This window comes from Salvelinus alpinus, chromosome 15, assembly GCF_045679555.1.
Source record: "Salvelinus alpinus chromosome 15, SLU_Salpinus.1, whole genome shotgun sequence".
NCBI classification, from domain to species: domain Eukaryota; kingdom Metazoa; phylum Chordata; class Actinopteri; order Salmoniformes; family Salmonidae; genus Salvelinus; species Salvelinus alpinus.
In genome coordinates, this window is record NC_092100.1 from 12,150,990 (window position 1) to 12,178,328 (window position 27,339).

The window sequence follows — 27,339 nt, forward strand, 5'->3', positions numbered from 1 at the left end:
AAAATCCTAACGATTCTCATCTCCCTAAGGAAACGAAATACATAATTAAATACTACATCCCCGGAAGATTTTCTCAGCAGTTCACTTAAGCTTGGCTCTTCAACACCATTACTTAATTCTAATAACAGACTCTCCCTTTCCCTCCAATATTTCTGCCATTGAAATATGTTCCACTGTCTCCACATTGATCACACCTCCCAGTTGGATGTTTTCCTTCCAATTTCAATTTGCTGTTGAGCTTTGTGTGTCCCAGTCTCAGCCTAATGACACTTTCCTACCTGAGAACCTCCTTGCCTCCACCTTTTCCTGAATCGTATACAGGTGTCTTCCCTTTCCCACAAGACTTGCCATTTGTTTTTTAACACTGTTCTTATATATCTTAAGTTCATCAGTGCTGCACAGGAGTCAGACTACCCTGTGAGGCCTCACCTTCAACCACTCTGCAGCCAAGAGTATGGCCAGCAACTCCAATGTGTAAACAGAGCTTTCCTTTACAGCAACAAATAATCTTCAAAGTATGTGACAGAACATGAATGATGCTCTGCATCTAACAGAAAATAGACATATATATGAGAAAAGTGCTATAACATAACACCCATAATGATCCTTATCTGCACTATAATCAAAAGAAACCCCATGTGAAATGCAAATCAGCAGCATTGTTTGCCTCAGTATTTAGGAAAAGAGATGTGGATCAAACCACAATTTAGGAGTGTAAACCTAAGCATTTTGAGTGGTTCTGGGTCTATAAACCGTCTGGCACCTTGTCCGGCAGACCCTACGGTAGCATCCTCTGCTACAGACTCTACGACAGACCCTCCGAGGAGCATGTCCCTCGAGGTTGGATTCGGACTCACCCTATACAAGTAGAAACAAGGAATGTTTCAATTCATAGTGTTCAATACACATTATGAATGCTTTGTGAAGCCTCAATTTAATATGATTTATAAGGCCTTTATTAAGTGGCGCTTCTGCCATCACTTATAAAGTGCAGGTTTATGTAATATTTGACATAGTGGGTTATGTCAAATTTGACATGGGTAGTTATGTCACACAGTTATGTCACATTAATGAACCCTATATAAAGCATGATATATGGTTATAGATGATTTGTGACATATTTGTGTAGTGTTTATGAAGCCTTTATAAGCTTCATGTCATTTAAAGCGGGACCATGTTTTGTTATGTGTCGAGAAAATCCTAATTATTCACTTTCTTTCACATACTTTGAAGATTATTTGTTGCTGTAAAACAAAAGCTTAACCCTGTGAGATGAAAACATTTTATTATCCTTCAGAAATACGTGCAATAGGGCTCTGATTATCATTTGTAGAACAATATTCTGGAAACGTTGCAAAATGCGTTGCATTGAGCTTCAATAGTAGAAAAAAATGTGTGATAAGAAAACTGAGAAATTATATTAAAATCACATCAAAATGGATCAAAAACATTTGACCACTGCAAATGTTAGTATTTTCCTATCAAAAACATATATATTTTTAAATGATAAACTATTTTGTGGGCTTTCTATGTATGGAGAAGATACACTAAGTTTGTGTAGGCATCCAGTGTGGTGTCAGACAAGTGTGTCACGCCCTGATCTGTTTCACCTTTGTAATTGTCTACACCTCCCTCCAGGTGTCGCCCATCTTCCCCATTATCCCCAGTGTATTTAAACCCGTGTTCTCTGTTTGTCTGTCAGTTTTTGTCTCGTCAAGCCTACCAGTGGTTTTCCTGTCGTTCTCTAGTTCCTGGTTTCGACCATTCTGCCTGCCCTGAGCCTGACTGCTGTTCTGTACCTTGTCACACCACCCTGGATTACTGACCTCGGCCTGCCCTGAGCCTGTCTGCTGTTCTGTACCTTTCGCACTCTGCTCTGGATTACTGACCTCTGCCTGCCCTTGACCTGTCGTTTGACTACCCCCCTGTTTTTGTAAATAACTTTGGTTATGTCGAAACTGTCTGATTCTAGGTCTTCTCCTGAGCCTTGACAGAGTGGACAGTTTTCCAATGTTTGAGGCTACTGAAGCCACAATAATCATACTGACACACAACAAATACTACTAAGAGATGCATGTGGGTCTAAGATGCATTATATAGTGTTTATTTTTTAGGACCTGTACGGGTACAATTTAGGAAATGTATTTTTGCAATGTTGGGTCTGTGTTAAGTCACTTGCTCTTGTTCATAAATGTTGAGAAATGATTTTGCCAATAAAAGCAGTGTATACATTCATTTTATTTCCTTTCATGAGTCATTAAACATGCATCATTCCGCAGTAATGGTAATGGGCATCACAAAATAATTGAGAGATTTAGTAATATTATGAAGTGTCACAGGTTCTGTTTTATTTGAGTGTTGTTTCCTTAGGTTACCCCTGGAGGGCGCCCTTACCTTGTTTTCCAGGTTACACTGATTATTTCTTATTGGTTTCACCTTCTCTGTTCACATGGTTGCCTGGTTATTTAGGTTCGTTCCTCAGTTGGCCTGTATTGTTGCTGTGGTTTCATGATTTGTTAGTGTGCTCTTGCCTTGTTTCATTTTAGACTCTAAGTAAAAGTTCTGGATTTACCCCTACTCATGGGTTTGAGTTCGTACAAGCATTATTGTCACAATGAAGCAGAATGCATTTTGATTAAGTGTTTACACTTTGAAACAGCTCTCCTGTATTTTACGGTTTGTCTACTTGCTCTCACATTCATACATTGAGTCACTAATAAAATTATGTTGGTGCGACTTCTGTGGGCTGTGTGTCAGTGATGTCATAGAAAGTATTAGTCGATAATGTTATAGATACTTCTGGTTGGGTATATCCATATTTTTATTTAATCAAAAATGACCAATAGGTTAAATGTCAATGTGATGTTTCTAATGAGGTGTTACCCAGTCTGACACAGTAACACAGGCTCATGGTAGTTCCATCACTTTATTCATGAAACATTCAACTGAAGTACTGTTGAATTTCATTTATTCTGATGCAGGATGCTCCTTCTGAGCAGTACCAATATGGTAGATGGTGGCATCAGAGCCTCTCATTGGCCAACACATAACATTAGCAATTAGCATAACATTAGCAAATAGTGTTTGTATACTGTACATCATTGCTCCCCCTCTGCCTCAGCCTGATGGTGAGACTATGGGTGCATCTCAATTGGCTTCTCCTCGTGTCCTCTCTCCTCCCCCTCAAAACACATTGGAGGAAAAAGCCAGAGGTCCCGCCCCTCTGACCTTCTCCTCCAATGGGTTTTGATAAGGTGAGGAGAGCGGATGCGAGGAGAGGGCAATTGAGATTCTCCCATGTTTTCCACATGTTGGGGGCATTATTTAATGGTAAAAGCACACTTTTTTTCATATTTAGCCTATTTAGTGTTCAATAGATCATTGTAAAAATCAGACGAATCAAATCAAATTCTATTTGTCACATGCGCCCAATACAACAGGTGAAATGATTACTTACAAGCCCTTAACCAACAATGCAGATTAAGAAAATATAGTTAAGAAAATATTTCCCAAAAAATGTAATAATAATAATGAGGCTATATACAGGGTGTACCTGTACCGAGTCAAAGTGCGGCGGTATAGGTTAGTCGAGGTAATTTGTACATGTATGTAACGGATGTGAAATGGCTAGCCAGTTAGCGGTGGTGCGCGCTACTAGCATTTCAATCAGTTACGTCACTTGCTCTGAACTTAAGTAGGGTTGCCCCTTGCTCTGCAAGAGCCGTGGCCTTTGTGGAGCGATGGGTAACGATGCTTCGTGGGCGACCGTTGTTGATGTGTGCAGAAGGTCCCTGGTTCGCGCCCGTGTCGGGGCGAGGGGACGGTTTAAAGTTATACTGTTACATGTAGGTAGGGGTAAGTATCTACTATACATAGATACTAAATAGCGAGTAGCAGGAGTGTAGAGAGCAAAAAGCAATGACACATCATAATTGTACAACGTTGAATAGTTCATTTTGATATTGTGCATTATCAGACCATCCACACCACAGATAATGAGTAGTAGTAGATGTGTGCAGTTTGTTATGCCCTCAAGCATTTGTGGGTTAATTATTCCGTTTTGTGAGGTCTACAGCGTCCATGGTAGAACAATTATTAAGACAACATTGTATTTTTAGTCTGATTAGGTGTGGAAATTCTTACATTTTTTTTTTTTATCATAATTTATCCAATTGATTTAGCTATATGTTGACAAATTAGAGAACATTACTATTGACGTGACTGAGTATGTGTGTAGGAACTTGAAGCACCATAGACAGTTTTGTCAGTGCTGATTTGGAGGTTGGACTCGTTTCCAGCAAGCAGACATGTCATTCTGATTTCATGCTGTGTCCTTTTTAGTTAGCAAGTTAACCAATGTGTTCCCTCTGTAAAAATGATTTGAATTGTGCGTGAGCGCGAATATAACACATTTTCATTTACCCGTTGTTGGTAATAGCATTATGTTACGAGTTGGAAGCGCAGTGGCCTGGTAAGTAGGGTAACAATATTTTCGAAAGCTCAACCTTTAGCGTTAGCCTGCTAGCTAGATAAATAGATAGCCAGCTCGCTATCTAACAGTAGCTATCTGGGCATGAGGACGGTGTTGCTCGCTGTGCTATATTGAGATAACTACCTAGCAATGTTGACCACAATGCTAGCTAGATAGTTTATGCAGAATTCAGCATTCATTGATTGACTTAACAGCAATAGCTAATTGATGACAATGCTGTACTTCTCCTAATTACATGACTGTCTTGCTAACGTTAGTTTAGTTGCTTGTTGCCTAGAGGCTGGCTACGAAAAGCTTGTTATTACCCTTGATGATGTTCAAGAAGGTAACGCTAACAGTTAGCTAGACATTAGCTTGGTGTTAAACAAATTGGAATCACTGACATCAAGTGGACAGCTAGATTGGGTGTGGGTTAGGTAATTATCTGCGAAACAAAAGGTTGACATTGTAAGTTAACGATGCATTGTAGCTCAAACAACGTTACTGTATTTAGCCAGGCAGATGTGCAGCTACTGTAGCTAACTAACGTTATTTGTTCCCCATTCAATCAACACTATCATGCCGTTGTTGTTCATCATGTTGTACTGTACAGTATACGATCAATCGTTCTACTCATCACACCTAACTGATGTCTGCAGAAGGTACAGCGTTAATGTTGCTTGTGGGTCTAAATCCCTGACACATTTTTTCCATGTCTCTGTCCTGTCAGCATGGCCTGCAGAAACCTGGTCTCCCCTAACATGGGGGTGAGGTTCAGGATGCCCTTACAGAAGCTGCACCCTCTGTCTCGTGCCATCCACCACCGGTACAACGCCAGTGTCACCCCCCCGCACCGCTCGGCCGCCCGCCACTTCACCTCCATGTCCCGGCTGCCCATGCAGCCCCCCAAGCCTTCCCCGGGCGGTCACGGCAGCTGGCGCTACCAGCAGCACCGCAACTTCTGGATGCTCCGCCTGGCCTCCAGGCTACTCAAGCTCCGGTACATTGTGCTGGGCTCAGCAGTGGGAGGCGGGTACACCGCTAAGAAGGTACAGTACATTTGAGGTAGAGGAGAGAGAGTTGTATGGTAACGGCCAGTTTCCCAGACACGTATAACCGGAGCCAGGTTACTGCCCCATAATGTTGTTCGAAAGAAGCTGTTGTACTTGTCTGTTAGACTTAAGACACATGATACAAGTGCATCTCTCATCTAAATACCAGTTGGCACTCTGATCTCTAATTGGCTGGACCTGCTTGGTAAGCGCAGTGAGAGTAACAAACACATAGAAAGTGGTTTACTACCGTTCACATTGTCCTTAAGCGATATTGGCTTTGAGTGCTGCTTTTCTAATCCTAATGTACGAGTCGCTCTACTTACCTCCACTCCCAGTGGAACAGAGGTGACTTGCTCTACATTTGATTGGCGCTCTGCTAGGGTATGTGTTTATGCCAGACTGCCAGCACAGATGAGATTCCCTTATGAGCTGGTTATTTCAAAACCCTTTCACTATATGGACTAGGTTTACATATGATTCTGTTGAAGTTGATCTTGTATAGGCTAGATGTGTCTAGACTCCCCTCACACCTGTTTTTTAGCCTAGACTCATACAACATAGGTAAAACGACCCTTGTGTTTTCCTCTAAGAGTTAACCCTCTCATGTCACTTAGAATGGGAAATACAGTGCATTCAAAAAGTATTCAGACTCCTTAACTTTTTCCACATTTTGTTACAGCTTTATTCTAAAATGGATTTTAAAAATGTCTTCCCTCAATCTACACACTATACCCCTTAGTGACAAAGCAAAAACAGGTTTTTATACACATTTATAAAATGAAACAGAAATACCTTATTTACAGACCCTTTTCTATTAGACTCGAAATTGAGCTCAGGTGCTTCCTGTTTCCATTGATAATCCTTGAGATGTTTCTACAACTTGATTGTATTCAGTATTCAGACCCTTTACTCAGTACTTTGTTGAAGCACCTTTGGCAGCGATTACAGCATCGAGTCTTCATGGGTATGACGCTACAAGTTTGGCATACCTGTATTTGGAGAGTTTCTCCCATTGTCAGGTCTCTAGAGATGTTCGATCAGGTTCAAGACCGGGCTCTGGCTGGGCCTCTCAAGGACATTCAGAGACTTGTCCTGAAGCCACTCCTGCGTTGCCCTGGCTGTGTGCTTCGGGTTGTTCTGTTGGAAGTCACCATTGGGTTCTTGGTCACCTCTCTGACCAAGGTCCTTCTCCCCCGATTGCTCAGTTTGGTCGGGCGGCCAGCTCTAGGAAGTGTCTTGGTGGTTCCAAACTTCTTCCATATAAGAATGATGGAGGCCACTGTTGTTTGGAACCTTCAATGCTGCAGAACTTTTTTGGTACCCTTCCCCAGATCTGTGCCTCGACACAATCCTGTCTCAGAGCTCTATGGACAATTCCTTCGATCTCATGGCTTGGTTTTTGCACAGAAATGCACTGTCAACTGTGGTACCTTATATAGACAGGTGTGTGCCTTTCCAAATCATGTCCAATCAATTGAATTTAGCACAGGTGGACTTCAATCAAGTTGTAGAAACATCTCAAGGATGGTCAATGGAAACAGGATGCACCTGAGCTCAATTTCAAGTCTCATAGAAAAGGGTCTGAATAATTATGTAAATAAGTTCTGTTTTATTTTATAAAAATGTGTAAAAACATGTTTTTACTTTGTCATGATGTGGTATTGTGTGTAGATTGATGATGGAAAACATGTATTTAATCCATTTTAGAATAAGGCTGTAATGTAACAAAATGTGGGAAAAAGGAAGGGGTCTGAATACTTAACAAATGTATGTCCAATTATTGTACCCTAACCTATCCCTTGAAATATTGTTGTTGTTAATCTTTAACTGAGGTAATTTGTTTTCCCATTATCACAACAACATTTTTAAGTTGACCATGTGATTGAAATGCCACGTCTGTTCTGTTCTTCCAGACCTATGAGGAATGGAAGGATATGCTGCCTGATATGGGTGAATACAATTGGGTAATACCTGATTTCTTTTGGGAGCTGAGTAAACAAATTGACCTCGGTAAGATTTTTTTCTGGTTCAAAATGGGGTTTAGGTGGTAGACTTGGCAGTAGGTGTGTTGGTCGACTGGAACATTTAGTGGCCCTCCTTTCTACTCGTTTTTCCATGGCTTATGCCATGTTGTTATGCTGAGTGACTCAAACATAACAAAATCAGTGGGCCCCATGCTATCACAAAGAACTCCTGAATCCATCGTTTCTGTAGTTTTAGATTCTCCTGGACCGTCTAGCTTTATTTTGGTGATTGTTAGCTATCAAAGATGTTATAAAAAAATATATAGATCCATTGTCTTTTTTTGGGTACTTTCTGTCTGTTTCACTTTACACTGAAAATGTTTTTCAATGCCCCCAAAATATTCGGATTTGTTTTACTGTTTGGATTGAGGAGGGTCGAAGAAACACATATGCAGAAATCCCCTACGTGAAATGACTCATTAGAAGCCTGTGAACCAAAAATTCGTATATAGATTTAACACTGTTAAATAACTTGTCATGTTGGTTTAATTCCTGTTAATCAGTAAAGTGTGTGTGTGTGTGGTTAATCTGACGTGAATTGTATGTACTATTTGGGCTGAGCCAGTGCTGTCTTTCTGTTAAGGCTGCTCAGTTAGTTTGGTTAATTTGATTCCCATGTTCAAAGGATAAACTCCACCTACCCTACCCTATCACAATTCTCTTCTGCACACAGATAAACTAACCAAAATGCTGCCTGAGTTAGTGGAGATTGCCAAGTTTCTACCAGAGTTACCTGATTTAGATAAGATAGGAGAGAACTTCACCTTCCTCAAGAGCATCCTCTTCACCGGTGAGTACAGTCTTGTCAGATTAAAAAATAGATTGCCTTTTTGGAGGCTATGTCAGACAAAGCGGTTACTAAACTCTTTTTGGCCAGGATTGTATATATTTTGTGGCAAAAGTGATAAATTAACATCTTGAGCTTTGTGAACCTAGAATAGCAATAGCAGCTGCTTCAAGTGGTAGAAAAATGTACGTCATTGGTAATCTGAACTTGAAGTGGGCTTCTTTTGTTGATTCATACCTGCATGCCTAGCAATCTACCTTCATACTTTCCAGCAAAAAAGCATTTAGATTTTTGCTAATGTACTGTCAGTTGCAATCACTTAACTTGCCCGATTTAGCTATTCTGCATTATTAGTAGTTATTCTGCATTATTAGTAGTATCACAATGACGTGCACAGATTGCACACGTAGCCAATGGTATCTGACTCTGGACTTAAAGGATCCAGCCATGACATCAAACTCACAGCAGGGCCTTGAAACATGTACCCTGCAGTGACCCTGCTCCGACCCCTTTGCTTCAGTCTTTTGATTTGTTTTGTGTTCTTCCCTTCTCCTCCTCTGCGTTCTTCACAGGTGTTGGTAGTAAAGGAGCTTCTGGTCAGCGTTTGTTGTTAGGTGTGTATCCCCTACACTCAGTCCCCCCTCTCCTCCATGGTGCTGTTTGAATACCCACCCCTCGGCGTGTGTGAGGCAGCCCCTCGGCGTGTGTGAGGCAGCCCCTCGGCGTGTGTGAGGCAGCCCCTCGGCGTGTGTGAGGCAGCCCCTCGGCGTGTGTGAGGCAGCCCCTCGGCGTGTGTGAGGCAGCCCCTCGGCGTGTGTGAGGCAGCCCCTCGGCGTGTGTGAGGCAGCCCCTCGGCGTGTGTGAGGCAGCCCCTCGGCGTGTGTGAGGCAGCCCCTCGGCGTGTGTGAGGCAGCCCCTCGGCGTGTGTGAGGCAGCCCCTCGGCGTGTGTGAGGCAGCCCCTCGGCGTGTGTGAGGCAGCCCCTCGGCGTGTGTGAGGCAGCCCTCGGCGTGTGTGAGGCAGCCCCTCGGCGTGTGTGAGGCAGCCCCTCGGCGTGTGTGCGGCAGCCCCTCGGCGTGTGTGCGGCAGCCCCTCGGCGTGTGTGCGGCAGCCCCTCGGCGTGTGTGAGGCAGCCCCTCGGCGTGTGTGAGGCAGCCCCTCGGCGTGTGTGAGGCAGCCCCTCGGCGTGTGTGCGGCAGCCCCTCGGCGTGTGTGCGGCAGCCCCTCGGCGTGTGTGCGGCAGCCCCTCGGCGTGTGTGAGGCAGCCCCTCGGCGTGTGTGAGGCAGCCCCTCGGCGTGTGTGAGGCAGCCCCTCGGCGTGTGTGAGGCAGCCCTCGGCGTGTGTGAGGCAGCCCCTCGGCGTGTGTGAGGCAGCCCCTCGGCGTGTGTGAGGCAGCCCCTCGGCGTGTGTGCGGCAGCCCCTCGGCGTGTGTGCGGCAGCCCCTCGGCGTGTGTGCGGCAGCCCCTCGGCGTGTGTGAGGCAGCCCCTCGGCGTGTGTGAGGCAGCCCCTCGGCGTGTGTGAGGCAGCCCCTCGGCGTGTGTGAGGCAGCCCCTCGGCGTGTGTGAGGCAGCCCCTCGGCGTGTGTGCGGCAGCCCCTCGGCGTGTGTGAGGCAGCCCCTCGGCGTGTGTGAGGCAGCCCCTCGGCGTGTGTGAGGCAGCCCCTCGGCGTGTGTGCGGCAGCATCCTGTTTAGTAGTGCGTTGGAGCCAGAGACGTTGTGCAGTGCTCTTAGATATTGACCTCCAAACCCAACACGATTGGCTTCCAGACTACCAACTTGTTGTCTTTATCTGACGATGCTGCTGTTTCAGACACCAGTGACAAGTTATTGATGGAAGGATTTGTTTTTTTGGGTGGAGAAAATGCTTAGATTGACACAGTCTTTAATTGATGTACAGGATATATTCTTACATTATATTGTTGATATCAGATAAGTGAAAAGATTGATATTTTGTTCACCGTCTTATTATGTAATCGAATTCCTCTAAAAACACTTCCTCTGAAAACCAAAGTTGACCACTGAATAGAATGTATTTGTATTGAATTGGATGTGATGCTGCCGATCTTGTGGTCCACAGTGGTTTCAACAACAGATCCACTGCATCCTCTCCTTCTCCCTTGGGTTTGGTTTCATCTGACTGTGGCTTTTGTCTGTCCTACTTGGGTGTTTTTTCCTCCTTTTGATTTCCAAGTTCCTCCTCCTTTCTCCCTGGCTTCCCTGGCCTCTTTGGTCTCTCTCCCCCTCTACTTACACGATGGGAGGATAGTCGTCCTCTTGGAGGGCTCTCCTTGTCTGCTGGTAGCTGATGCTTCTCAAATGTTTGGAAAATACATCTGTCTATGATAGATGGAAACATCTTGAACTCCATCCATACCTCTTCTTTGACTTGCTAAAACAATAGGTGTGTTCCTGGGTTGTGTCGCATGTGGCACCCTATTCCCTATGTAGTGCACTACTTTTGACCAAGGCCCCATATGGATCTGGTCAAAAGTAGGGCACTATATAGGGAATGTAGGGAATAGGGTGCCATTTGGGACACAGCACTGTAGTTGTGAGGCTTGTTATTGACAGGTCTTTCATTGGCTGGATGAAGGATTGTTCCATGATGTTCTGAAGGGAAATATATAAATATGTTTTGCTGCTGGTTCAGCTGGCTCTGTAGCACCTCCCAACTCCAAGCTGAGTTGTACAGGAGAGAAACGTCTTTCATAACAGCACTGTGTAAGGGTTTGCCAATTTGATGGCAATTAATGAATGATTTCATTGTCATTATTTTATAGTACCATATCAGACATAACTGGTCAGAGAGCCAATGAAAAGCACAAGCTCCCGAATGTTATTGTGAGCAATATTTTCCAAACCTTTGAGATTCCATCATGCAGGTTCTGACCTGGGGCATAGATGGTAGATAGAGTCCTCTCTAATGTTGGGCATGCCAATACTTTTCACTCATTACTGCTATTTGCTAATAAACTATAATCGATGATGTGTGGTGCAACCTGGTGATGTTTCTCATGCGTTGTGCTGTTTTTGTGTCCTAGCCGAAGCCCCTGGGGACACTCCAGTGAAAGCTGCCACAGATGCCCCGGTCACGGCCACACCAGAGGCCAGCGGCAAGCAGTTTAGGAAGGCAAGTCTGCTCTGCACTGCCTGACTAGCTCACCCTCACTCCCTGTGGCATATAGCTCACCCTCACTCCCTGTGGCACATAGCTCACCCTCACTCCCTGTGGCACATAGCTCACCCTCACTCCCTGTGGCACATAGCTCACCCTCACTCCCTGTGGCACATAGCTCACCCTCACTCCCTGTGGCACATAGCTCACCCTCACTCCCTGTGGCACATAGCTCACCCTCACTCCCTGTGGCACGTAGCTCACCCTCACTCCCTGTGGCACGTAGCTCACCCTCACTCCCTGTGGCATGTAGCTCACCCTCACTCCCTGTGGCATATAGCTCACCCTCACTCCCCGTGGCATATAGCTCACCCTCACTCCCTGTGGCACATAGCTCACCCTCACTCCCTGTGGCACATAGCTCACCCTCACTCCCTGTGGCACATAGCTCACCCTCACTCCCTGTGGCACATAGCTCACCCGCACTCCCCGTGGCATATAGCTCACCCTCACTCCCTGTGGCATATAGCTCACCCTCACTCCCTGTGGCATATAGCTCACCCTCACTCCCCGTGGCATATAGCTCACCCTCACTCCCCGTGGCATATAGCTCACCCTCACTCCCCGTGGCATATAGCTCACCCTCACTCCCCGTGGCATATAGCTCACCCTCACTCCCCGTGGCATATAGCTCACCCTCACTCCCCGTGGCACATAGCTCACCCTCACTCCCCGTGGCACATAGCTCACCCTCACTCCCCGTGGCACATAGCTCACCCTCACTCCCCGTGGCACATAGCTCACCCTCATCAGCAGACTACTGCTTTTTGGAGTTGGCAGTTTGGCTCAATGGAAATGCCATTTCAGTTCCAGTCAATTTGGGAAATGAAGTGAAATGCAGGTCTTGGATTCAAACTCCTTGAGGTAAATGGTTGTTTTTTAGGTCATTAACTGAATTTCACATCATTTTGGGATTGACCACAGTCCTGGCTGACTGCCTATACAGTGCATTTGAAAACTGTATAGACCCCTTGACTTTTTGTTATGTTACAGCCTTATTCTAAAATGGATAAAAAAATGTTTCCCTACACACAATACCCCATAATGACAAAGCAAAAACTGTTTTTTAGACATTTTTGCAAATGTATAAAATAAAAAAAACACTCCTTATTTACTTAAGTATTCCAACCCTTTGTTATGAGACTTGAAATTGAATTTAGGTGAATCCTGTTTTCATTGAGCAATCTCGATGTTTCTACAACTTGATTGGAGTCCACCTGTGGTAAATTCAATTGGTTGGACATGATTTGGTACACCTGTCTATATAAGGTCTCACAGTTGACAATGCATGTCAGAGCAAAAACCAAGCCATTAGGTCGAAGCAATTGTCCGCAGAGCTCCGAGATGGGATTGTGTCGAGGCACAGATCTGGGGAAAGGTACCAAAACATTTCTGCAGCATTGAAGGTTCCAAAGAACACAGTGGCCTCCATTATTCTTAAATGGAAGAAGTTTGGAACCACCAAGACACTTCCTAGAGCTGGCCGCCCGGCCAAACTGAGCAATCGGGGGAGAAGAGCCTTGGTCAGGCAGGTGACCAAGAACCCGATGGTCACTGTGACAGAGCTCCAGAGTTCCTCTGTGGAACCTTCCAGAAGGACAGCCATCTCTGCAGCATTCCACCAATCAGGCCTTTATGGTAGAGTGGCCAGACGGAAGCCACTCCTCAGTAAAGGGCACATGATAGCCCGCTTGGAGCTTGCCAAAAGGAACCTAAAGGACTCTCAGACCATGAGAAACAAGATTCTCTGGTCTGATGAAACCAAGATTGAACTCTTTGGCCTCAATGCCAAGTGTCACATCTGGAGGAAACCTGGCACCATTCTTACGGTGAAGCATGGTGGTGGCAGCATCATGCTGTGGGGATGTTTTTTATCTTCAGGGACTGGGAGACTTGTCACGATCGAGGGAAAGATGAACAGAGAGATCCTTGATGAAACCTGCTCCAGAGCGCTCAGGACCTCAGACTGGGGCGAAGGTTCACCTTCCAACAGGACAACGACCCGAAGCACACAGCCAAGACAACGCAGGAGTAGCTTCGGGACAAGTCTCTGAATGTCCTTGAGTGGCCCAGCCAGAGCCCGGACTTGAACCCGATCGAACATCTCTGGAGAGCAACGCTCCCCATCCAACCTGACACGGCTTGAGAGGATCTGCAGAGAAGAATAGGAGAAACTCCCCAAATACAGGGTTGCCAAGCTTGTAGCGTCATACCCAAGAAGACTTGATTCTGTAATCGCTGCCAAAGGTGCTTCAACAAAGTACTGAGTAAAGGATCATTATGGGGTATTGTGTGTAGATTGATGAGGGGAAAAAACAATGTAATCCACTTTACAATAAGGCTGTAGCGTAATAATATAGCAAAAGTTAAGGGGTCTGAATACTTTCTGATTGCACTGTACATAATGTTTTTTCATATATGCTATAGGGTGTCTACCCACTCTGACAGAGTGGGTGAAAACGTGCTTTGGTGATGATATTTTACTTCCTTGTGTTTATAAAATACATTTTACAAAGACATAATTATTCGTGTTCTGAATCATTCAGTTGTATCTTTCTCTAACATTTTAGTTAACAGTAGATCCAAAAAGTCGGATTTCGTAACTTAATACATCCGATAATAAGCACCGAGCTCGGTTGAGTGGTTCAGCTTTCTTGCAGCTACTTTTGAGGATTTTACATGTATATGTAGTGGTGGTCGTCTTCAAAGCTGTTTCTGCCGTTTTTCAAAAAGCTCATTTGGCGTTTTTGTTTGAACCTTTATTTAACTAGGCAAGTCGGTTAAGAACAAGTTCTCATTTACAATGACGGCCTACAACGGCCAAACCCGGACGACACTGGGCCAATTGTGCGCCGCCCTATGGCACTCCCAATCACGGCCAGTTGTGAAACAGCGTGGATTCGAACCAGGGTGTCTGTAGTGACGCCTCTAGAACTGAGATGTCGTGCCTTAGACTGCTGTGCCACTCGGGTTCGTGCAACACGAGCTGAATTAAATGTAAAAGGAAAATAAAAAGCTTGTACATTCGATGCTCTGTTGACATTTCAGAGATACGCATGTTTTTGTGAGAAATCTTTGAAAAATAACAGTAATTTTGCATTTAATATGAAAAGCGTGTAGTGAAATATGAAAATACTACATGTCATGTCTCAAAATCGATATCTATATTGTTTTATGACCTACGGATTCGAGAATAAAGATGACGGGTTCAACGGAAAAGTGAGCCTGTCAGTTGGCCTTTATTCTTGATCAGAATTCAGTTTAGCTGACACAACACACTGCAATTGTCCTTATTTTGACAACTTTTTCTGTCTGGCCTCCATTGATTTAGTCACCCTAATTCTGGCCATCCTACAGGGGTGAAAACTCCAATAACTTAACAGATTATAATAGAGACATGAGGTTTGGACCATTGGTTTTCTTAGACATTTGTACTCTGTAGGACTGAGTTTCATTATACTGTGGCAGTTTTTCTGTTGTCCATTTGTATGCTGTCGGTAATATTCTTCTTTCTTGTGTTAGAAAGATACATGTTCAGTGCTTGACCTTACAGAATTTAACTTCATCGGTAGAATATGAATATAGGCTACTGCTATACGTACATATGAGGATATTTGCCGTTGCTTTTTCATCTCATGCTTCTCCATGTGTTTGTTTTTTCCAGAAGCCTTGAGCTGCGTTCATAACATAATGCTCTTTAGCTTCTGAACCATGACACCGTTTTGCATCCATCTCTGTTCTGTTCTCTCCTCAGTTCATCCATGTTGTATTGTTGCTCTCCTCTCAAGGGCTCTTACACTGTTGTCCCCATGTTCAGTGGAGTAGTCCTGCTTTTAATGTTGTTTTACACTTTTCAACCTTTCACACTGTTGCACTCTGGTGACTTTTTTAAGAGGAACATGTTTCAGTCTTAAGCAGTGGTGCCTAACATGGAAAAACATTATCATAGATCAACTTGATTCCTGAGTTGGGGTCAATTTTGTCTCAACTCAGCCAATGTTTATTTGTATTTTAAATGAATGAGTTTGAAATATAATTTCTATTAATTACCTGAATGGACTGAGGTAAAACAGACGGACCCCAACCCTGCTTCACAAACATTTTTGGAAAGTCTCTCAATATAAGCAGTTCCCTCAGTTTTTGGATGTACTGTTCATTGGGCAGCTGAATCCAAGGGAGAGGGATGAGTTGAGGATCATTGGACTGTGGCTTTGCTCATCTTCCCCTGGGCTGTAGCACGCTTCCTGCTCCATCCCTGACAGATCACTCATTCCCTGCTAGGGGTTGCAACATTCTGCTGCTGTAACTTTTCCAAATTTCCCAGGTTTTCCCAGAAATCGTGGTTGGAAGATTCATAGATTTCCTGCTTATTCCCTTCTGGTTCCATCAAATCTTCCAACTGGGATTTCTGACAAATCTAGGGATGTTAGTAATGTTACTGGCATTTTAAAACCCTCTTCCCTGCGTAGCTAGCTTCGTTTTATCATCAGGGTGATTTTAGCAGATAATATAATTGTATGATACTGACCAACATCCCACATTTTTACGGTGATTATATTACATTTTTTTTAATATCAGCAATTATTTTAGTAGTTTATCCACATTCAATAATGTATCCACATCTACATTATCCTAAAACCTGTTGAATATTAAGACAGTTTTCCAGAGTGTTCATGTGTCATTGCGTCGAATAGCATGATCATTGTGTAAGTTGGTAGGCATCCGTTGTTTTAGTATTACTATAAAATCCATAGCAGTGGACACTATGGAAGACTGCTAAGAAACTGTACAGAATCTTACCCACTTGTGCCACTGGCTGCGAGACACTGGTTGTGGTATCTGTTGCCTCTTCCGCTTCCAGTCTCCCGACTGTTCTGGAGTCTGTGACAGAGAAAGCCTGACTGTTGGGTACCGCTGATGGTGGCAAGATATAGTCCTAGACATGGATTCAGTGACAGAATTTTGACCATAGAGGTCCGATGATGATGAGTCTGTGGGCATAGATTGGACATAGACAACCCGAAGCCTGGTTGGTTGGGTTAGTGTGTTGCTTGAATGACGGGTACAGTACGTTGTGTTGACGGCTGTGTTGCTCCTGCCTCTCTCTCACTGTGACGTCCCTCAGGGTCTGCTCCACGAGCTCATTCTCATATAGCAGCAGATCCATCAGGCTGAGGAGGAGGTCAGGCGAGCCTCCGCAGCCAATAACGCACAGCCAAGCCCAGAGCCCGCTCCCAGCCCACCCCTGCGCCTGTCTCCACCGCCGCCTCCACTTCTGAGCCCGCCTCCGCGCCAGATACCCGAGCCAATCCCAGCCAGCTCCCCGAGTCCCAGCCCCCCTCGGCAGAAAGGCAAGGTGAAGGTCCTACCTCCCCCGCCCCACACCAACACCCAGCACTCGCCTGTAGAAGCCCCCGTCTGAACGTAAACGGTAGAACCGCACCCAAAGGCACCCACCCTCCTCAAGAAGGACAAACCCCCTGCCGTTCAAATTCAGATTAATGGAAATTTGCCCGGGTAATCCCATAAGAGGACTGTTTATGAAATTGGTGGATGGAATTGCTATGGTCATATGTCGTTTGGATTAGTAGCACTGAGCAAGCCTAGAGCTCTTTTCTAGCTCACATATGAAAGTGGACAAGAAGGCACTGTAGTGTACTGTATTGAACCTCTGGTCATTGTTGATTTCTACCAGTCTTTTTTATAGCCAAGGCTATATCCTACTAACAACAGATCCTATTGTGTAGTGCTAGTTTCCAGTCGCTGAATACAATGTAATGATAAGTAGCAAATATTTAATTAACCACATCTTTTGTGTCACTTTGCCCAAAATGTTCTTGTCAGTTTATTTGATTCTGGGCTAGCTGTTTTTGTATTAAGGTAGTCTACATATGCTAGGTAGTCTACATATGCTAGGTAGTCTACATATGCTAGGTAGTCTACATATGCTAGGTAGTCTACATATGCTAGGTAGCCTACATATGCTAGTTAGCCTACATATGCTAGTTAGCCTACAATGTGTTAGTTAGCCTACATTGTGTTTGTTAGCCTACATAGCACACATTTTAATCTCGCCAGCCTGCCCAAACATAGTACCTTGTCATCTCCCTCAAACTTCCTCTTAGTTTGAACGAGGCATTGAAGGAAAACTCATCCGTCCTTATGGTATCCGTCAGGGCAGTGTGCCGTGACACACTCTTTTGTTCCTCTGGTGGAATAGCATGTCTGATGCCTGGCAATCTCAGAATCCCTCATGCCAGTTCAGTACCACAGTAACATAGTCCTGGCTCCCTCTCTCATGTAAACCGCTGGACTGCGTCCAAACGCTCCTCCCGTAACACTCCACTAACCTACACTGCATGGAGGGACACCCTGCTCCATGGTGTGCTGTGAACTTATGGAATAACTCTAGATATCAGCTATACAGTGAAATCTAATTGAATTATAGATCAGGATCAGAACTAGATCAGGATCAGAACTAGATCAGGATTAGATCAGGATCGGGACAGGACTAGATTAGGACTAGATCAGGACAGGACTAGATCAGGATCAGGACTAGATCATGATATAGGAATCAATACTAGATCTTTCTTAGTTCCGTAATCAGAATGCTGTAGGCTGTTATCACGGCTTTGCAAGTAGTTAGCACAATCACCTTAGCTGCAGTCCCTGTCTTTCGTCTGTGTGTACCGTATGTACAGTACCAGTCAAAAGTTTGGACACACCTACTCATTCCAGGGTTTTTCTTTATTTGTACTATTTTCTACATTGTAGAATAATAGTGAAGACATCAAAACCTATGAAATAACACATATGGAATCATGTAGTTACCAAAAAAGTGTTAAACAAATCCAAATATATTTTATATTTGAGATTCTTCAAAGTAGCCACCCTTTGCCTTGATGACAGCTTTGCACACTCTTGGCATTCTCTCAACCAGCTTCATGAGGTAGTCACCTGGAATGCATTTCAATTAACAGGTGTACCTTGTTAAAAGTTAATTTGTGGAATTTCTTTCCTTCTTAATGCGTTTGAGCCAATCAGTTGTGTTGTGACAAGGTATATGTGGTATACAGAAGATAGACCTATTTGGTAAAAGACCAAGTCCATATTATGGCAAGAACAGCTCAAATAAGCTTAGAGAAACGACGATCATTACTTTAAGACATGGTCAGTCAATCCTGAAAATGTCAAGAACTTTGAAAGTTTCTTCAAGTGCAGTCGCAAAAACCATCAAGCACTATGATGAAACTGGCTCTCATGAGGACCGCCACAGGAAAGGAAGACCCAGAGTTACCTCTGTTGCAGAGGATAAGTGCAATAACTGCACCTCAGATTGCAGCCCAAATCAATGCTTCACAGAGTTCAAGTAACAGACACACATCAACATCAACTGTTCAGAGGAGACTGTGTGAATCAGGCCTTCATGGTCGAATTGCTGTAAAGAAACCACCACTAAAGGACACCAATAATAAGAAAAGACTTGCTTGGGCCAAGAAGCAATGGACATTAGACCTGTGGAAATCTGTACTTTGGTCTGATGAGTCCATATTTTAGATTTTTGGTTCAAACCGCTGTCTTTGTGAGACGCAGAATAGGTGAACGGATGATCTCCGCATGTGTGGTTCCCACCGTGAAGCATGGAGGAGAAGGTGTGGGGGTGCATTGCTGGTGACACTGTCAGTGATTTAATTAGAATACAAGGCACACTTAACCAGCATGGCTGGACTAACAATGGTTTTTCAACAGGACAATGCCCCAACACACCTCCAGGCTGTGTAAGGGCTATTTGACCAATAAGGAGAGTGATGGAGTGCTGCATCAGATGACCTGGCCTACACAATCACCTGATCTCAACCCAATTGAGATGGTTTGGGATGAGTTGGACCGCAAAGTGAAGGAAAAGCAGCCAAAAAGTGCTCAGCGTAGTGGGAACTCCTTAAAAAAAAAAAAAAAAAACATTCCAGGTGAAGCTGGTTGAGAAAATTCCAAGAGTGTGCAAAGCTTTCATCAAGGCAAAGGGTGGCTACTTTGAAGAATACAGAATATTAAATATATATTTTGGTTTAACACTTTTTTTGGTTACTACATGATTCTATGTGTTATTTCATAGTTTTGATGTCTTCACTATTATTCTACAATGTAGAACCCTTGAATGAGTAGGTGTTCTAAAACTGTTGACTGGTACTCTATGTGTGTTTTTAATCTCCTGTGCCTCCTTGCCGTCCCTATCCATCCAGTCATTTGTGCTCGGTCTCCATCTGTCTGGTTTGTGATCTCTTTCTCTCAATAATGCAGTGCAGGTGTGGAACTGTTAATGTGAATCATCATGGAGTAATAATCTTTAGAATGATCTCTTTGATGATTGCGATAATTCAGCTGTCTTTTCCAGGGTTGGATTTGACTTGTGCCTGTGTGATTTTTGCACTGTGATTCACTGTAATACAGATTAACACCAAACAAATGACTACAACCTGGAATGGAATCAGTTTTCCCCCTTTTGTTGCGTTGTCTTTCCTCCACTGTTGTGCCCGCTGATCTCTGTAACGTTGGCTGTCTGTCAGGATGCTAGTTGTCTCAGTGGGTTTGGACTGGATCACAATGTCCCAGACTTGTGAGAGCGAGGTTTAATAAACCTGCTTGCTCTGTGACTGATCTGTGTGTCTCTAGTCTTCAGACAAGGAGAAGGTGGACCAGCTTCAAGAGGAACTGCTCCGAACTCAGGTACAGCACAATCCTTCCGTACCCTTCCATGTCCAAGTATCTTACAACATTTACACAGTAAAGATCCAGTTTAATTTGGTGAAGGGACCGACTGGTCCATCTGTTTCCTCCAGTAGATTCCTCATATTATACCACATTGACGTTAAAAAACATCCGTTTTACTTTGATAAATGGACTGAATTAAAGAGATAATTTGTTGTTAAAGATGAAGTCTTCTTTCTCTCTGTTGTCCTCAGATGAAGTACCAGCGCATGCTGGAGAGACTGGAGAAGGAGAACAAGGAGCTGAGGAAAGTGGTGCTGCAGAAAGATGAGAAGGGCATCCACCAGAGGAAAGTCAAGGTGAGTGTGAGTCACGCACACACATGTACACACACATACGCGCACACACGTACACACACACGTACACACACGCGTACGCACACACGTACACACACACGTACACACAAAGACACACGTACACACCAGGGTTGTGCATGTGAGTAAAAGTTCATCATTATTTTATAGTCTCTGCAGTAAATATACTAATTCTCCCATCAGGCATTGCTCTTAAGTGTTCTTCCATCTGTGTTCCTTCTACAGAAGTCTCTAATTGACATGTACTCTGAGGTCCTGGACATCCTCTCAGACTTCGACTCTAACTACAACACCCAGGACCATCTACCCAGGGTAAGGAACAACAAGTGGCTCATGGCTTTCTGGAAATGCAATCAAATTATGGAGACGTTATTGTGAACCCTTTCTTGAGTGTACTGTATACTGTACTGCCAGAAATACATTGTTTCCTGTTGGAAAGGCATTGTTGTAAAATGGTAGGTCTCTGCTATCTATCACACCTATGTCATCTAATCCCTCCCCTCTACCACCCCATCCATCTGTCCTCTCTCTCTCTCTCCCTCCTCTCTCTCTCTCCCTCCTCTCTCTTCTCTCCCTCCTCTCTCTTCTCTCCCTCCTCTCTCTCTCTCCCTCCCTCCTCTCTCTCTCCCTCCCTCCTCTCTCTCTCCCTCCCTCCTCTCTCTCTCCCTCCCTCCCTCCTCTCTCTCTCCCTCCCTCCTCTCTCTCTCCCTCCCTCCCTCTTCTCTCTCTCTTTCTCCCTCTTCTTCTCTCTTTCTCCCTCCTCTCTCTCTCTCCTCTCTCCTCTACTATAGGTGGTGGTGGTGGGAGACCAGAGTGCAGGGAAGACCAGTGTGTTGGAGATGATCGCCCAGGCTAGGATCTTCCCCCGGGGCTCTGGAGAAATGATGACCCGCTCTCCTGTCAAGGTATAGGAACTCATTTACTAGACTACCTCAGCCCCTCAAGACACCTACCTTCCTCCACTGTAGCTGTAAAGATATCAAAGATGTATAGAAGCCAGCATTTTAACTTTGGTATTTGGTATTTTATTAGGATCCCCATTAGCTGTTGCAAAAGCAATAGCTACTCTTCCTGGGGTCCACACAAAACATGAAACATGACAATACAGAACATTAATAGACAAGAACAGCTCAAGGACTGAACTACATACTTTTGACACAGAAGTGTTGATTTATATATATATATTTTTTTACAATTTAGTCATTTAGCAGACGCTCTTATCCAGAGCGATTTACATGAGCAATTAGGGTGAAGTGCCTTGCTCAAGAGCATAGACAGATATTTCCCCCAGTCTGATCGAGGATTTGAACCAGTGACATTTCGGGTTACTGACCCAACGCTCTTAGGCTACCTGCCAACCCAATTTATGTTCTTATTTTAAAGGGGCAATCTGGGATTTGGTACATCCATTTTTGGATTTGATATGTAGCCATTATTCTTGAAGAATATAACTTATTAAGTGGTGGGATGACTGCTTTGTTGTTTGTCCAGACTTGTCTTACTACTGTGGCTCTGCCTTGGTGGATTTCTTCTGTTTGTCTGCACTGTTTCATATGGGACGTTGTAGTCCACAGTTTGAGTGGTGGAATGAGGCCTGTGTGGTCTGGCTGGATGGGCAGCATTACTAGCATTGTGCTTTTGGACTGGGGACTTTGAATGTTTTTTTTTTTATTAAATTTTGCCACCTGCTTCTGTCTCCTCCTCTACTAGGTGACGCTGAGCGAGGGACCTCACCACGTGGCCATGTTCAAGGACAGCAGTCGAGAGTTTGACCTGGGAAAAGAGGAGGACGTAAGTTTAACCCAGCATAGAAGAGTGAGGCGTTCTCTCTCCCACCATGGAATCATCCTTTCATTGGGGTTCATTCACACCGCTTCACTTGTTGATTGGTTCATTCATATGGTGAACCACTGATTCTCTCCTCCCTGCAGCTGGCTGCCCTGAGACATGAGATCGAGCTGAGGATGAGGAAGAGTGTCAAGGAGGGACAGACAGTCAGCCCTGAGGTGAGGACAGAACTCCCTATTGCTCCACATCTTCTGCCTTCTGCCTGCGTCCCTAATGGCACCCTGTAGCCTATTTGATTTATGTCACCTTTATTTAACTAGGCAAGTCAGCTTAGAACAAGTTCTTATTTACAATGACGGCCTACACCGGCCAAACCCGGACGACGCTGGGCCAATTGTGCACCGCCCTATGGGACTCCCAATCACGGCTGGTTGTGATACAGCCTGGATTCGAACCAGGGTCTGTAGTGACGCCTCTAGCAGTGAGATGCCGTGCCTTAGACCTCTGCACCACTTAGGAGCCCCCTATATAGTGTACTACTTTTGATATAATAGTAGGGCTCTGTTCAAAAGGAGTGGTCAAAAGGAGTGCACTAGACTAGGGAATAGGGCTCTATTTGGGTCTCTGCCAGCTATATAATGAAAGCTCACTAGTACTCTAGTACCAGCTCTGTGTCGATCCCTGACTGTTTTTAGTGCTAAATGTTTTACCTTTTTCTTGTGTGACAGACGATCTCTCTGAGTGTCAAAGGACCAGGTATCCAGAGGATGGTGCTTGTAGACCTACCAGGAGTCATCAGTGTGAGTACTTCACTCACGTGCATGCAGAAACACACACACGCGTGTATGAAAACAGTGACCGTACAGTGGTAGGAGCAGTGATGGTGTGTGTTCCTCTCAGACTGTGACTGCAGGCATGGCAACAGACACCAAGGAGACCATCTTCGGCATCAGTAAGAACTACATGCAGAACCCCAACGCCATCATCCTCTGTATCCAGGGTGAGTCAACACTGGAGTCACCTTCCTCTGACCAAACAGAACATCCTGGAGCTCCTCCCCCTCTTTACTCTCTCGCCTCCACTTTGATCCTCTGTTCTTTTCTCTTCTGTCTGCTTCGGTCTCAACTCTGCCGCTTCAGTCTCCTCTTGTCTCTTCTTCTCTCCTCTACCTGACCTGCTGTTTTCTCATCCTTCATCTCTCTGGTCCTCAGATGGGTCAGTGGATGCGGAGCGCAGCATCGTCACAGACCTGGTCAGTCAGATGGACCCGCATGGGAAGAGGACCATCTTTGTCCTGACCAAAGTAGACCTAGCAGAGAAGAATCTGGCCAGCCCTAACCGGGTGAGATATAAACTCACACACCCGCACGACACATGCATCACACACATGTTCAAGACGTTTTTCAACGGGAAGCGCAAATGACAACAGTGGTCAAGGTACTCCCAATGAGCATGGACAATATACATTTGACAAGTTAAAATGGTCTGAGAACTATTATATGCCTCCTCAGCCACAAAGGGGTAGCCTTTCATTAGTTGTAAAAGCTGAATGGTACTCTCAAACAGTCACGAGGTACAGACTGAATGAAATCTAAAGCCTTCTCATCTGGGATTTTATTCATGTGTTTTTCTCCCTACAGATTCAACAGATTGTTGAAGGAAAGTTGTTCCCTATGAAAGCCTTGGGTTACTTTGCTGTGGTGACCGGGAAAGGTAAGATGCATTCCCCTTTCGAGTCTTACCCATCAGATCTTATTTCCAATTTAATTAGGCTACACATGTAACTCAAATCTATACTTTTCTAAGGAAGCATCTAAAAAGACAGGACTGTTCACTTCAACATGTTCTGTTGTTTTTATGCTTCCTTAGAAAAGTAAAGATTTGAGTTACGTGTGTAGCCTACGAGAGAATGCATGGCTGGCGTTGAAAATGAGTGTGTTGTGTATCGATGTCAAACATTTTAACAAAAAGGTTTGTAATTTGAGTATGTATCGCTTAAAAAAAAATACTCTACAACCAAAGCAACTGTTGAAGGTCAACATCGTTAACAACATGATTTAGAAATACGCAAGGAGTACCAGGGGGAAGACAAGAAAGAATCTGACTCTGGCTTATAGCATCAGCCGAAGCTGATTTAACAACAAATAGACCGTATATTGTTTAAGCTTCACGAAACAGCTGAACAGTGACGTTGACAGTCTGCAAGTGACCCTAGAAAAATAATCTATGTAAACATAGACGAACTTAAGAGAGAGAATGAAAGAAAAGCCAGAGAATTCCAGGAGAACTTAGACTTGGATATAAGGCACCTAGCGAGAAGAGGAAATGTGGAAGCCAAAATGCCCAGCGCAAACCCACCCACTAAATTCAACCCTGAGGCGTCCATCATTCTAGCAGGCCGACCGTTTAAAGAGGGAGAGGATGTGATGGAGAGAGCGATGGTACTTCTGATCCAGTGTGACCCCGGAGCTAGTAGTTGCAGAGCGGATGCGGGCAAGGGGCCGGGGACGGGGCCGGGCGTAATCAAGCTGGAACTACGCTTTGTCTAGGAGAAAGTGGCTGTCCTTTGGCAGAAACAAAAGCTGAAGAGTTACTTAAGGTTCAAGGATCCCCAAAGTCTCACACGGAACGACTCATTGATCTGAGATCCCAACCAGGAAGAACTTCTACATCACTGGGAGTTGTCGAGTGATGCAACATCTTTTATCTGGACCTGATGCTGGCAGTAGGGTCCGGGAGAACCGGAGGACTGAGACTAACTGCCCAGCCATTAAGTGCAGACCAGTTTATTCTAGTTCAGTGGAACGTTAATGGTTACCAGTTTACTCTGGTTCACTGGAACCTTAATGGTTACCAGTTTATAATGGTTCACTGGAACATTAATGGTTACCAGTTTATTCTGGTTCACTGGAACATTAATGGTTACCAGTTTATTCTGGTTCACTGGAACCATTATTAATGGTCACAGGAACGTTAATGGTGGGACAGCTTTGAACTGTGAGCTAAGACAATTGATTTGACTTTCACTGAATCCTGACATTATATCCCTGAATGAGACACATTTAACGGGTTAGCATTCAATTGAAATGGAGGGGTTTTCTTGGTTTGGACATAAGAGGAAAACCCATGTAAGAGGGAGCCTAAAGTGTCTGGTCCAGGTTAGAAACAAGATGCTTGAATCTTATAAAGTAAATGTGAATGACAAATGAGTAGATGGCATAATGGGACTGAGATTTGAGCTTCAAGTATCTGAATATTGTTTTAATATTTTCTCCTGTTATTTGCCTTCTGAGGGCTCCCCTACATGGGGACTTGATTCTCATTCATTCTTTAGCCACCTGCTGGCTCAAATGTGTATTTTTTTCTGAGGTTGATGCTATTTATCTCCTTTTGGAGATTGAAATAGTCCTATTTACTGGTTTGGAAGAGAGTCTTAATGATGTTGATAATGCTACACCCAGGGCCAACTTAAACACTGTGTTAAATAAGCATGGTGAAACTACTGGAGTTCTTAAAGGATTCAAAATGCTGTATTCTAAATGGAACAATATCCCCTGAGAAAGATCATTTCACATCAATCTCCTCAGAAGGGAAAGCAGTTTATTACATCATTCCCCCCATGACTGTTTAAATACACATTTGGAGTTGAATGTCTTTACTCCTAATGAGTTGGCAGAAAGTATGGGAGTTGACTGCGTCTCTTTAATTGTGGATCGATGTAGAATACCAGACCACTCTGGGGTTCCATCTTGTCAGAATGTTTGATGGTATATCTGAAGGCCAGACTAGGGTATGTATCAAACGAAGACCCAGAAACCTACCCGATCATTTCCTTTTATCCAAGATGGGTTGTAAAATGCTCTGCTGCAGCTTATTGAAGTACACCAGAAAACTCAAGATGGCATTGGCTCCTGGTATGACAGATTCTGGGATGTACTATATAGTGAGTTGAATGACTGTGTGTAGGGGAAATCTGTAAACAATTCCAGAAAAAATAAAGGCCCAAAAGTGGGTAAACCCGTCTGGAATAAGGAACTAGATGCATTATGGTCACAGATGAGGTTGTCTGGGGGGAAAAACGGGTTCTAAAGTGTATAGGAAATTAAAAGCTGAAGGAAGAGCTAAGAAATGAAGCATGGCAACATACATTTGATAAAAGATTATGGTCTATAAAGCATAGATTTAGTTGTGGAAAGGCATTACAACTGGAGCAGCTACAGACCAACAACACACAACAGTTTTGGAGTGAGAAACAAGTTGGGCCCCAAAAAGGCTAAGCAAATTCCCATGTAAATTGCATTGGAAAATGGAGAACTTCACTATCAAACTGATTATTGTTTTATGGAAATGGACAATTTTCTATGTTTGATGATGATTTTTTAAAAGAAACATGTTCTTGTCAAGATGAGTTGGAAGAGGACATGCAAAGGCAGTCGTACTCCCCTAACCAGTATCTGAATGCAGAGGGAGTCGTGCTCCCCTAACCGGTATCTGAATGCAGAGGGAGTCGTACTCCCCTATCCAGTATCTGAATGCAGAGGGAGTCGTGCTCCCCTAACCAGTATCTGAATGCAGAGGGAGTCGTGCTCCCCTAACCAGTATCTGAATGCAGAGGGAGTCGTACTCCCCTAACCGGTATCTGAATGCAGAGGGAGTCGTACTCCCCTAACCGGTATCTGAATGCAGAGGGAGTCGTACTCCCCTAACCGGTATCTGAATGCAGAGGGAGTCGTACTCCCCTAACCGGTATCTGAATGCAGAGGGAGTCGTACTCCCCTAACCGGTATCTGAATGCAGAGGGAGTCGTACTCCCCTAACCGGTATCTGAATGCAGAGGGAGTCGTACTCCCCTAACCGGTATCTGAATGCAGAGGGAGTCGTACTCCCCTAACCGGTATCTGAATGCAGAGGGAGTCGTACTCCCCTAACCGGTATCTGAATGCAGAGGGAGTCGTACT

The 27,339-nt window shown here is 44.4% G+C and overlaps 1 protein-coding gene across 5 annotated transcripts in view; it reads left to right on the top strand.

Annotated features, from left to right (window-relative positions):
* Window positions 1-3,726: 3,726 nt before the first annotated feature.
* LOC139539491 (dynamin-like GTPase OPA1, mitochondrial) overlaps window positions 3,727-27,339 on the top strand; it is an 80,629-nt gene continuing 57,016 nt past the window's right edge. The window contains exons 1-16 of one of the 5 annotated variants that reach the window (XM_071342499.1): window positions 3,727-3,855; window positions 5,202-5,520; window positions 7,440-7,536; window positions 8,224-8,340; window positions 8,910-8,951; window positions 11,380-11,468; window positions 20,184-20,237; window positions 20,474-20,584; window positions 20,819-20,905; window positions 21,385-21,498; window positions 22,304-22,384; window positions 22,525-22,599; window positions 23,110-23,181; window positions 23,282-23,381; window positions 23,593-23,723; window positions 24,022-24,094. In XM_071342499.1, coding sequence (XP_071198600.1) covers window positions 5,203-5,520; window positions 7,440-7,536; window positions 8,224-8,340; window positions 8,910-8,951; window positions 11,380-11,468; window positions 20,184-20,237; window positions 20,474-20,584; window positions 20,819-20,905; window positions 21,385-21,498; window positions 22,304-22,384; window positions 22,525-22,599; window positions 23,110-23,181; window positions 23,282-23,381; window positions 23,593-23,723; window positions 24,022-24,094 — 1,561 coding nt within the window. In that variant the 5' untranslated portion in view covers window positions 3,727-3,855; window position 5,202. Of the gene's footprint in view, window positions 3,856-4,247; window positions 4,472-5,201; window positions 5,521-7,439; window positions 7,537-8,223; window positions 8,341-8,909; window positions 8,952-11,379; window positions 11,469-20,183; window positions 20,238-20,473; window positions 20,585-20,818; window positions 20,906-21,384; window positions 21,499-22,303; window positions 22,385-22,524; window positions 22,600-23,109; window positions 23,182-23,281; window positions 23,382-23,592; window positions 23,724-24,021; window positions 24,095-27,339 lie in introns of those variants that run through there. The other 4 variants (XM_071342497.1, XM_071342498.1, XM_071342500.1 and 1 more) reach the window with 4 other exon arrangements.